The sequence below is a fragment of the Arvicanthis niloticus genome, chromosome 12 (assembly GCF_011762505.2).
Source record: "Arvicanthis niloticus isolate mArvNil1 chromosome 12, mArvNil1.pat.X, whole genome shotgun sequence".
Taxonomy (NCBI): domain Eukaryota; kingdom Metazoa; phylum Chordata; class Mammalia; order Rodentia; family Muridae; genus Arvicanthis; species Arvicanthis niloticus.
Window position 1 is genome coordinate 43597200 of NC_047669.1, and position 13388 is coordinate 43610587.

A 13388-nucleotide genomic window follows, 5' to 3' on the forward strand; every position below is an offset into this window, starting at 1 on the left:
CCACCCTTCGAGGTCTGCTGGTACTGACTCACCTGCAGCCAGCTGCAAACAGTGCCACCAACTAGGGACTAAGTGTCCAGCGTCAGAGCATATGGGACCATTTCACATTCATTACAACAGTTCTGTTCCTTTACCCTTCAGAAGTTTGAGTAAACGGTACAATCATGTTTTCATATATTCTACATTATAGTTTGTGCATTATAGTTTATGTAAAACTTGTTTCCATCTTTCTCATATTGTTTCAACACCCAGAAAAACTAATAACAACAATATTCCTTGCTGATGTTGATTTCGTGTGGCTCAAGACATGAAGTATAGTGTATCTGTTCAACTTGCTGCTAATGAGATCCATTTGAAGATCTTGACTAGTAGATGCACCCAGATCTCTGCTTCAGAGCCAAAGAAATAAGTTAAAACAAGAAATAGGCATAAGTTTTAAAAAAAATAGGCATTTTGTAAGAATTTAAAATGTTTATGCTCCACTTAAAAATGCTTATTTGATTTTTAATACTTTATGTTTGAAGACTTTTGATGAATGTAAATAAAATATTTATCTCTTTCAGATTACTCTTAAATCACAAGAAATACCCCCATTTAAATGCTTGGGTAGTATTTCTTGTCACACATTGTATAAGTATTATGCATATATACTGGTAATATTATCACATTATTTGAACTATTTATATGTGCATTCATCAAGAGTTATTTTAAAGAGTAAAATAAATATTGAACAAATTTTTTACACAGCTTAAGTTTGCTTTTGAATAAAAGTAAATTCAAAGATATTTAATATAGATCTTAAGACTAAAATTTTGTCAGTCTAATGAAGAAATTAATGAAGTAACTTTCCAAGTGAGTATGAATTTTGAAACAACAAATAACTGGATTAGATATTAAGGTCTTTGAAAACTATTTTATAACCATACTACTAGGAAAATCATTCACAATCTAAGTTTGTATACTTTATTTAATAATATGTAAATTTTCAATTATCTGCAATATAAAGGATTAAACAATATAATGCATTTCAAGTGAGAGGAAAGGTAGTAGAACGAATTGTGCAATGCTCTGATAATTATCAACATTTTATAGTTTTTTTCAGAGCACCCAAGACCTCCTTGTTCCTTAAGCTGTAAATAAAGGGGTTTAGCAGAGGAATCACAACTGTGTAGAACAGAGAATACATTTTATCCTTTTGTTTACCTGAGCCAGACCCAGGGCTCACATACATGAAGAGGAGGGTACCATAGAACAAAGAGACGGAGAGCAGGTGGGCACTGCAGGTGAAGAAGGCTTTTCTTCTGCCCCTCTCAGACTTCATGCGCAGGACAGCAAATAGGACACGGGCATAAGAGACTACGATGGTCACAGAGGTACTGATTTGTATGGAAGAAGCACAAATAAAAACGACCAATGCATTAAGAGATGGATCTGTGCAAGAGATTCTATACAGCTGCAAGATTTCACAGTAGAAATGGTCAATTATATTGGATTTACAGAACGTTAATCTAAATAATAATCCTATATTAAGTCCACAATTTACAAAACCAATTACATATGACATACAGATGAACACAGTGCAGCGTCTTTTGGACATCACCACTAGATAAAGCAGAGGGTTGCATATGGCTACATAGCGGTCATAGGCCATTGCTACCAGAAGGAAAATTTCAGTAGTTGCACTGATACAAAAAAAATAATATTGGGCAAAACACTCACCCATGGATATCATGTCATTCTTACTTAAAATTGTCAAAAGCATTTTTGGGGTCACTGTGGTTGAAATACAAGCATCAGCAAAAGCTAAATTTCCAAGGAAAAGGTACATGGGTGTGTGAAGATGAGAGTCCTTCCAGGTGAGAAAGATTAAGCCAAGGTTGCCAACCATGGTGGTGACATAGATGAATAGGAACACCAGGAAGAGGGGGACTTGCAGCTCTGGATGATCTGTTATTCCTCTGAGAACAAATTCTGTCAGCAGGGTGCTGTTCTCCATGATACTCTCTCAGAGTGCTCTCTGCAAAGAGAAATGAGATAGATTATCTGAATAAAACTAGCTGAGACTCTAGTCTCAGGAACTTGTGATTCATTTGTTCCTTAATCAAGAAATGTGTAATGTTTCTACATTTAAAGGTATACTGGAGACACAAAGTATGTTATGACTTGATAGATAAAATTTTAACTTGCAATTATCTGAAAGCTAAATGAGTAGGCTATAGAAACCAATGTATTTGGCATTGTGCAAGTTAGTCTTAGTCACGACAAATGAACATACATATGACAGATATGTTGTAAAGGGAATTTACAATAGCCAACTGTATAGTACATTTTATGCTAAAATATATTTTAAAAGACTTGTTGAATATGAAAAGTCTCTTTCCCAATTTCTCATCAACTTTTTCAAATATTTTAATGAGACTACATTCACTATACAAGGTAATCATGTACATCATGGCATTTCGATTCATATGTAAAAAGTCCTTTGAGCATATTCATTTCCCTAGAGGCCCTTTGATTTTTACTCCTCCTTCTTCTAGTCCCCGTTTCCTCTGAAAATATTTCATTTCTACTTTAATTATATAACTTTCCAATGTTTTATGTAAGACTAGAAGTGATTGTGTCTTTGTTATCATATCTATTGTTCTTTCATCCAAAGGCATTGTCAGGTAAGAAGGTGGTGATAAAAATCTTACTTATATGTGGAAAAACACTGAAACAGATGGCTATAAGCTATTGTAAACAGGCAGCTTTTGTGGAAATCTACCAGCCTGAGTAGTCATAGACTTTGCAAATAGGCAGCCTTGGCAGATAGTACCAACTTAGATAAGGACAAGTGAATTGTAGGCAGAGTCATAGTGACCTGTCCTCTGAACCTTTACCCAGCTGATACCCAGATCTGAAAGATATCTGTACTCCCCCTGAATACCTATGCTCCTGTGTCATCCCCTTCCCCACATCCTGCATTTTTGTGTTTATAACCCCTGTGTTAAAAAGTAAAAATCATGATTTGATAATAAAAAAAAGAAAAGAAATCACACTTATGCTGTTCTCTTTCACTTTTTATTATATTATCTGATATACATTCACAAAAACAATCACAAAATTAATGAATATTGTGTTTTTTCTAGATAAAATATATGACCAAAATTACCAAAGTGCTGATGAGATAGTAATTATAAAAGAAAAGATATAAATATAATGGTTAGGGTTTTCAGTATCTGAACTCGACTTAAATGCTAAATTGTAATTGTCATGTAGAAATTTAAGTGAGAGAAAATTAAACAAATTGACTGTCAATAATCAGAAATATAATTGGGAAGGCAGAAAATTTAAGGCTTTCTGGTACCCACAAATGTAATAAATGAGGAAAGTTAGAACAGATAATGAAGAAAACCAGAAGGAAATTCAAATCAACACCACCATACCACATTTCTGTAATGACAAAGTATGGTCATTTCTGGATATAATATTGTTTTATACCCTGACATCACTGTGTGGATGATTTAAAATAAAAGTTGGAAAGTAGGAAAAATATGCTTATATGACTAAACATTTTATTAGTAGGGCTAGCCTGGTTCTTTTAATAGAATCTGATCAATCAAGTGGCTTTTCTCTCAACTTAAACTTTTATGTTTATTGTCATCACCAACTCTTTATACAATTAGCTAATGACATCATGTTCAAACACATGACTCCAAACATCTATTTTTCTAAACATCTGTCAAATTAGATGTGAAAGGGGAGAGTATGCATGCAAAATATAATTTAAAGCAATAGAGACATGGAAAAGTGAAATATTTTACAAAAAGACATATAAGGTTTTTGTTATACAAAAGAGCAAAACTTCCTGGGAAATGTCTGATATTCTTGAAGTGTCTCAGTCTTTTAGAAACCATATGTAGTCTACTTCTATGAAATAGCCTGTGGAACTGAATTCTGTTTATCATGATCCATCATTTCACAAACAGTCATTTTTTTATTCATTAAATCCTCTAAATGTGGAGTTCTCAAAGCTCAGCTCATGGAATATCCTCTCCAAGTCTCTTCAAAATGCATGAGAATTACTTGCATCATCCAAATTGATAGTGTGAAAATTGTAGGGAAACCTTCAGTGAGAAGAATGTATTTGTCTTGGATTTCTGTGGCTGCTACATCAAAAAGTAATTTAAAGCAACGTGAATATATTTGTTGACCTCTCTGAAAGTCAGGAGTCCAAAGTCAGCATCACTTGATGCCATTCAAGACTATGAGTCAGCTGCACTTCCTTTACAGACCCAGGGAGAATCCCTCTTTGCCTTCTAACCTCTAGTAGCTGTTGCCATTCTCTGGTTTGTACTCCAAAATTTGCTTCCGTTTTCCTGGGATCTTCTTCTCTATATTTCTTCTTTATTATTTTTATTAATATTTTTGATGTTACAATTAATCAACATTTCTCTCCTACCTTTCCTTCCTTCAAACGCTCTAATCTATCTATCTCTACTCTCTTTCAAATCCATGGCTTCTTTTGTCAATTGTTATTGCATGTACATGTACATATGACATAAATACATATTGCTAAATATGATCTGTTCAGTCTAGATATTACTTGTATGTACTTTTTAAGGATGGCTTTTGGACAATGAACATCAGGTTGCTATGCTTTCACTTCCAGCTTTCCTCAGTTGCCTATAGTTTTGGTGTAGGATTGAGGCCTTGCGGACTTTTCCCTATACGTATTTTTTTAAGAGATAGAAAGAAAATAACAATCAAAATATACTATATAAAAAATTTTAAACTTACTATATAAAAATGAAAAACCATCTGATATACCAAATATAACTGATGTGGCAAACCCTTCTTTACTTTATGTCATAAAATACTACATAAACCTAGAATCAGCTGAGGAAGCAGGAATAGACAGCTTAATAAGTCACATGATTATATGTAGAAATTGATACTGACTCTGGAACACTTACAAAGTAAAATTCAGAAAGGACAATTTACTTAATAAAACATTAAATATTAATTTTATAACACTATCTTAATAAAGGATGTGCACCCCAAATCTTCAGATTCTCATTTCCATCAGAATTGCTATTACACACAAACAAGTTCATAAAGCTTGTTTTAGGACTTATGAAATGTGTTGGGTTTTCTAGGATGTATTAGCCCAATAGCCTATAAGGTTATGATTCTTCCATTATTATTAATGAGACGTTGACCAGAGAAACTCTTACAAATTTATATTACTGATTTCAAAACTTTATTTCATAAACAGATAGTTGTGAGCCCATAGATATTTAGAGAAAGTGCACAAAGTATTTCACTTAGATTTTTAGGAATGCTTTATGTCCTATTTGTTAGCTAAGTCCCCTAAAATATTTGTATATAAATTGACATATTATGAGAAACTCTTGATGTAAAAATAATAAGATGTTTAAAATTATAGTAAAATAAAATATTATTTCTGACCCAATAACTATAAAAAGGTGTATAGACATAGATGCCACAAAATCTACATCTTCATGAAGACACTTACACTGCAGGAACAAGGGTATCAGTGACAACTGTCCTTCTTAAACCAGCTTTCTCTATGAAAAGCAATTTGGAGAGAGTGAGATTTATTTATTCCCATCTTTAATGCACTTTCAATATAAAAAGTCTCTAAATAATACAAAAAATTTCCCAAAGGATAAAGCCAATCTGTTGGGCTTTGTTCACTAATAAGTAAACCAAAACTAACAGATGATTGTAACTACTCTTACATAATATTTTTTCTTGCACAGTACAAAGTTGTAAGCCAATTAAAGTAATGTGAAATGTCTACCCCATTGAGATTCTTCTGATGATATAACTGGCTTTCTATCAAAACATGAACCTGAGCAGCAAACAATAAACAATCGTAGAAAAGTGTATATGTATGTATATATATATATATATATATATATATATATATATATATTACACGAGAATATTAATTTTTTTCTGTCAATTATCAAGTAGTCCCATAATGTTTGCTACCTTGAACCAATACTCAGAGAATTCAGCATCTATCAATAGGTTAGTAGATTGAATCACATCTATGCCACAGAGAACATATTTTAATCTACCATTATATATATATATATATATATATATATATATATATAATCATTTCTCACATATAAAACCAACAAGCTTAGTGTTGTTCACTCAATAATATATCTTAAAATTATTAAAGAAATTTAGAGTGTACAAGAGGATGGCTGTCCCATGAGAGACTCTGCCAAAACCTGACCAATAGAGATGCAGATGCCCCCAGCCAACCATCAGACTGAGCACAGGGACTCCAATGGAGGAGTTAAAGGAAGGACTGAAGGAGCTGAAGGGGTTTGAAACCCCATAGGAAGAACAACAAAATCAACCAACTAGACATTCCAGAGCTCCCAGAGACTAAACCACCAACCAAAGCATACACATGAAAGGACTCATGGTTCCAGCTGAATGTGTAGCAGAGGATGGCCTTATCTGGCATTATTGGGTGAGGAGGCTCTTGATCCTGTGAAGACTCCATGCCCCAGTGTAGGGGAATGCTAGGGCAGTGAGGCAGAAGTGCATGGGTGGGTGGGGGAGCACCCTCATAGAAGCAGGGGGTTAGAGGGATAGGATAGAGAGTTTGTGGAAGGGAAACCAGGAAGGGGAATAACATTTGAAATGTAAATAAATAAAATAACCAGTAAAAAATTTTAAAAATCACAAAGGAAATAAGTTTCTCTAATCTCCCTTATCACTGATGAATACAGGTAATATTTGAATACATGAAACTCACCCATTCATGTGTTTCCATTTTTATTTATTATTATTACTATTATTATACTGTTAAGAACAAAATTAAATATAACACAAAAAAAAGCTTCAAAGGGAGAAAAGGTAGGACTAGAGAAGTTTGGTTCCCAGCACTCACAAAGTAGCATACAAGCACCTGTAACTTTAGTTCTAGGAGATCTGACACCCTCTTCTGTTCTGCAATGGCTCCTACATGTATGTGACACACATTTAAACACCCAGGCAAACTCACCTACACATAAAATATTTTATCAATTAAAAATGAATAAAGAAATTTTATGGACTAGCTGCTATTATATTTTTAAAAATATAATTTGTAAATACATCCAATTTTTTGTTAAAAAAAAAAGAAAGAATAAAGAAAAGAAATTTGAATGTAGATAGCCTTTATGAGTGAACAACCTTGCTCTCAGAAGATATGAGTTATTAAATAAATGTATTTCTTTGTGTTGGCCATAGGTTACTTCTTTACTCAATATTGTCAAGAGACCTGCACAGACTGTGTTCTTCATTGCTCATGAGAGTTAGGCCATAAGATATTATTGCTAAAGACAGTACACATTTTAATCACAAAACATATATAAATTATTCTTGAACTGACAGGGAAAATTCCTCACTGTTGGCTAGATTTCTTCATGCTCAAAGGTGAAACCAATTAATTATCTTACATGGCTGTGAACCATTTAAATTACAATAGCATCCTTCTAGGCAAAATCTGACCACAGTTGCAATAGTGGCATAGCTGTATGAGGGTAACCAATTACTTTCCTTCTGGTTTTTAGACTTACTCCAGAAAGGAAATTACATCTTGTACTTTAAATTTAAGAAGAAAATATGACTGAGGATGTCATAATCCTTCTAGGAAAACCTACTAATGATTGTTTTTGCGAAATAGACACTGTGTCAAACTGCCAGGAAAACTGTCCTGTTTGTACTCATATACCTAAGTGCTGCTCTCAGCCTTTGTCAGAAAAATTTAGTTTGCAGTAAGGAACACTTGATACAGAGACATCTAACCAGTCATTGCTCTGTGAGCAAATGCTTGTCAATTTCTCAGCCCTAAATGCAATATCTAAAGAATTCTTAGGCTCAGGGAGCATTTCAGAAAGGGGAACCAAAGATTGTAAAAAGGAAAAGATGGAAAGAGCGATACAAATCGCAGTCCTCTAGAAATTATGTAGCTCTTACACACATGAATACATGATAGTAATGGCTACCCACACAAAGCCTACATGGTATGGGTCTATCAATAACTCCATCATGAATGAAAAAATGGGTCATGTGACCTCACCGTCAGAGGAACTACAGACATTTAAATGTTGCAGAGGGAAATATAGTCATATTGCCCCAAATAAACAAATTCTCTGGTGCAGATACCTGAATATCCATGGCCATTGCTGCTCTGTACACAATAGTTAGGAAATATAATCGATCTAAATAGTCAGAAAATAATGGAGGATATATACATAAACCAATTCAGTTCAAGTCAGCTGTGAACAAAAGGGATTGTGGAAATTCCAGGAAATGGATAGAACTAAAATTATTCTAAGTGATGAAACTCAGGTACACACACAAACTCAATAAGTTATACTTCCTTGATGATCTTAATTTTGAATTGTTTTGTTTATGTGGTTAAACTTGAGAGAGTATCCTTACAGACCAGAAAACAAGAGAGGAGCATTAGGATGTAGGTATGTGGGTGAAGTCTGGTTAGAAACAGTAAAACACAGGATATGAATATAGGAGGTAACAAGCATGAGACAATACAATGCGATGAAGAAGTGGGGATATGGAGAGGTTCTGGGATGGGAAATCAAAACTGCAGATGCTTGAAAAAGCTATATAAAGGAATGAGGTGAGAAGAAGGAATCCAGAGAGAAAAAGAATGGAGATAACAAGGGGTGAAGGGATATGTGTGTGTGTCTCTGTGTGTATACACATTTTTTTCCAAAAAAAAAAAAAAAGTTACAAAGACTGATAGAAAAATCACAATATAAGGTAAATAGCATTTACCAAAAGCAAAGATCAACCTCTGTCAAATGAAGAAACGTTCAATATTTTCTGATATTGAGTGTTCAGAAGACTCAGTGTAACTAACTGCTAGTATTGTTTTTTTAGGCTCTATCAAATACAATGTGATGTGTGTAATATACCCTAAAGATATCCCTGTTGTACACAGATTATGTAACTACATTTCAGGAAATCTGAGAAAGTGAATTAAGATGATTTTAAATGATAGGTTTTAGTTAAATTAACAAAGAAACATACAAATTTGAAAGCAAATAATATTATTTATGAAAATAATTATAAATGAAGTTTAAACTGACGTACCCTGTCTTTCTGATTAACTCTGCTGTGAGAATCCATATGTGTTTTAACGAAAATCTCATTCTTGATGTGCAAAATACTTCTTTAATAAATTATAGTGCCCACAGATGATCCCAAAGCAAATGCAAATATTGCATTTTCTCTTAGTTGTCTGCCAGAACTATATGGTAAGACTCTATTATTGAAAGCACTGTACACTGCTCCAGAACCAGAAGACAAGAGACTGAAGTCAGGCTAGAGTAGTCCAACTATAATCACTTGTTGCAAGGCCTAAGGAACATGATAGGAAAGTGGGCAGAGGAATGTAACAGTCAGAGAAGAGTGGAAGGTTCTGTGAAACACTGTCTTCTCTATTCGACATGGTCATTGCAGTTATGCACCTACAGCAGTGAAGGATACCTGCAAAGACAGGAAGTAAGGTGGGGAACTTTCCAACAGTATGAAGAGTCAGTAGGTGTCTGGGAGAAGGATGAGAGGGAACAGTAGACTACATATGACTACATGTGGGACACACATGCATAAAACAGAAAAAAATAATCAATAGTGGCAAAAGAGAATCAAAATCTACACACATGGAGTTTTTGTTTCAATAATATAAAAACATGTATCAAGGCAACAAAAACTTATTAATCTCATAAAGACAATAATTTGTGGATAATTCATGTTCTCCTTTGACTTTGAACTTGAAAAACTTTATATGATATTGTTCCTTAAAGACATCATTATTTTTGTAATAACAATAATGCAAATAATAACACAAGACAGCCATTTTAGTCTACATCCTATTGCTTTATTCACAATATGCAAGTAAGTTCCCTATTACCTACAAAGTACAGGGCCAACTATGATGATGCACTTAGGGAGAGAGCATCTGGTGATACAAAACATCTTGATGTTTTCAGAAAATAGTCATCATTTTGTGAGTTTTCTAAAGGCACCTATGACTTCTTTGTTTCTTAGGCTGTAAATGAAGGGGTTTAGCAGAGGAATGATAATGGTGTAGAACAGTGAATACATTTTACCCTGATAATTCTCTGTGTCAGAGCCAGAGAGTACGTATATGATGAAGAGAGTCCCATAGAACAGAGAGACAGAGAGCAGGTGGGAACTGCAAGTAGAGAAGGCTTTTCTTCTGCCCTTCTCAGACTTTGTTCTCAGAATGGCAAAGAGGACACGGGCATAGGAGACTATAATACTCATGAAGGTACTCACTTGTATAAGAATAGCCATAATGAAAGCTACCAAAACATTGATAGATGGGTCAGTACAAGAAATTGTATAGAGTGGCAGGATCTCACAGTAGAAATGATTGATTACATTGGAACTACAAAAAGTTAACCTAAATAACAATCCTACATGAAGTAAGCCATGTAGAAATCCAATTAGATATGACACACTTATGAACTGAACACAGAGTCTGTTGGACATCACCACTAGATAAAGCAGAGGGTTGCATATGGCTACATAGCGGTCATAGGCCATTGCTACCAGGAGGAAACATTCCGCAGTTGCACTTGAACAGAAAAAATAAAATTGAGCAAAACACTCACCCATGGATATCATGTCATTCTTACTTAAAAATTTCATAAGCATCTTTGGTGTCACAGAGGATGAAGTGCAGGCATCAGCAAAGGCTAAATTTCCAAGAAAAAGGTACATGGGAGTGTGAAGATGGGGTTCCTTCCAGATAAGAAAGATTAAGCCAAGATTGCCCACCATGGTGGTAATATAGATGAAGAAGAACACCAAATACAGAGGTAACTGCAGCTCTGGATAATCTGTTATTCCTCTGAGAACAAATTCAGTCAGCAGGGTCCTGTTCAGCTCCATCACACCCCTTCAGAATGCTCACTACAAGCAGAGAGGAAATTATTGTAAATGTAACCAAGACTCAGTAAGAATGAGATCAGATTGAGTCTACTTTAATATGCCCCAGGTGCTCCACAATCCACAGATAGGAAAGTGGTCTGTTCCTTCTCTATAAACATACTAGAAACAGTAAATATTTTGTGCATAGTTTTAATGTATAAACTTTCAACATCCAATTATCTCAAAAATAAATGATGAGATCATAAACATTATTTTACCTGGTCTGATGTATATCTCATTCTATCATAAAGTCTGTGTGTGTGTGTGTGTGTGTGTGTGTGTGTGTGTGTGAGAGAGAGAGAGAGAGAGAGAGAGAGAGAGAGAGAGAGAAAGAGAGAGAGAGATTTTATATACATATTATATAAATAATGTATATTATATATTATATATACATATTATATAATTTAGAATTACAAAGTATATAATATATTTTGTAATAAAATGACACAGGGAGAGAAAATTGAAAACAGCATCACCACATCGCATTTCTGTAATGCTAAAAATATGCAGAATCCTGGACATAATGTAGTCTGTGCATTCACAGCACGGCACCAGTAAACTAAAATGAGGACTGTTCAACTGTAACCAGCAGGCCTTGATGTCTAAACAATAATCAGTATTAGTCATGGGTTGTAATAATACTGACAAATGGCTTTGTACCAATACATACATTTTATATTCATTACCTTACTCATTCTTTACAAATTTAACTGAAGACCACATGCTGAAATCTGTGATTTCCTGAAAGTAATTTTTCCAGAAGTGATCATTATGAACCAAAAGAAATATGGAAAATTATTAAAATACAGTAAATGAAAAAGGATATGAACTAAACATGCCACAGAAATTTTGAGTCATTTAAGGTAACTACCCTGGGAAGTATTTTCCTCTCCATCTTTACTGGGAATAGGAAAAAGAAAGTCTGTGGTTTTATTGGGCATGTAAGCACATCAATGGAAGCTGGTGTGTTTGGAGTAAGTTCAAACAACAAATCTCCATGAAGTGTAAGACTATAAATTTTCTCTGCTATAAAATGCACTGATATAACTGAAGCTCCCAGTGTGATGGAGTCCTCCTTTCTTCCTGTTTCCAGGAATGCCCTGTGAACCAAGAGTCAGGTAAGGAAGCAGGCTGTACTGTGCAGATGTCATACACCTTTAAATAACTTAGAAGTCACTTAGACTCTGGGTTATTTATAAGTAAAGGTTATTTATAAATTAATTTAATATTTGACAGATTGGTTTTATTACATTACCTTAACTAAGGACATATAACCAAATGTTTGAAATCCATGAGTCTCAATTTCATCTATGATTTACACAAACATAAACAAGTTTGTGACATTTGGTTTAAAATTTCACTATAATATCCCAAGATTTCTAAGATATAACACTCCTCAGAACTCAGTTAGACTAAATTCCCCATTGTTATTATTAAGAAGCATAGCATAGATGTTACCTGCAAGGACCTCACAAAGCCTCATGATGGTGATCAAATCTTTGGTCCAAAAACAGGTAACAATTATTCCATAGGGATGTAGCTCTTTTGTTTGCAACTGCTTTGTGTTCTATTTATTAGATAACTCCCTTAAAAATATCTTTTTAAAAACCACATGGTTTTTAAAATATATTTAAAATATATTATATTTTATTATATATCATATATATTATATTATATATGATATTATATAAAATATATTAAAATATATTTTAATTAATTTAATTTAAATTAAAATGTATTTAGAAAATTCTTCATATTTGCTTTGGGTATCATTTAATTTTTTAAAAAGAAAGTAAAATAAAATATTATTTTCTCACCCGTGGATGCAAGAAATGAACTTCATGAAGAACACTGTAAGTGAAACAACAGGGTACCAAAACTTGTTCTTTCCATGTCTATTTTCCTTAGGAAACACAGTTTGTAGGGACTGATATTTATTTCTTCCCATCTTCAATTCTGTTTGGCAAATAAACACTGAAACTCCCGAAATGCCAGCAAAACTCCCAGTAGGATAAAGCCAATCTGCTGGGCATTCTCCACTAATCATCAAATCAAACTAATATAGCTACTGTAACTTTCCTTACTTATATTTCATTTCTTGCAAAGACTAAATAATAGATCAATTTTAAGTCAGATGGACTCTTTACTCCATTGATATTCTTTAAGTGATATAACAGATTTTCCATTTAAGTTAGACTCTAAGCAACAAGCATACTGTCCTGCATTGGAAAAAAAAACATTTCTATCAATACATATACATTATATGCAAATATGTATACTAGGTATATTTCTTACAACTATCAAATATTCTGATAGCAATTGCTACTTTTAACCACTTTTATGAGAACTCAACTTCTAGCAATGAGACAGTAGACTTTTCACACCCT

General features: G+C 33.7%; 2 protein-coding genes across 2 annotated transcripts; both read right to left on the reverse strand.

Moving 5' to 3' along the window:
• Positions 1-949: 949 nt before the first annotated feature.
• On the reverse strand, positions 950-5861 carry LOC117717854 (olfactory receptor 5AC1-like). Its single transcript, XM_034515299.2, has 2 exons — positions 5519-5861; positions 950-2017 (listed from the first exon to the last, which is right to left on the reverse strand). Exon 2 carries the CDS (start codon positions 1994-1996, stop codon positions 1079-1081), a length of 918 nt encoding a protein of 305 aa, XP_034371190.1. The 5' UTR covers positions 1997-2017; positions 5519-5861; the 3' UTR covers positions 950-1078.
• Positions 5862-9903: 4042 nt separating this feature from the next.
• LOC117717853 (olfactory receptor 5AC1-like) lies at positions 9904-12945 on the reverse strand. Its single transcript, XM_034515298.2, has 2 exons — positions 12819-12945; positions 9904-10983 (listed from the first exon to the last, which is right to left on the reverse strand). The coding sequence occupies exon 2, from the start codon at positions 10960-10962 to the stop codon at positions 10045-10047; it is 918 nt and encodes a 305-aa protein (XP_034371189.1). The 5' UTR covers positions 10963-10983; positions 12819-12945; the 3' UTR covers positions 9904-10044.
• Positions 12946-13388: the final 443 nt, after the last annotated feature.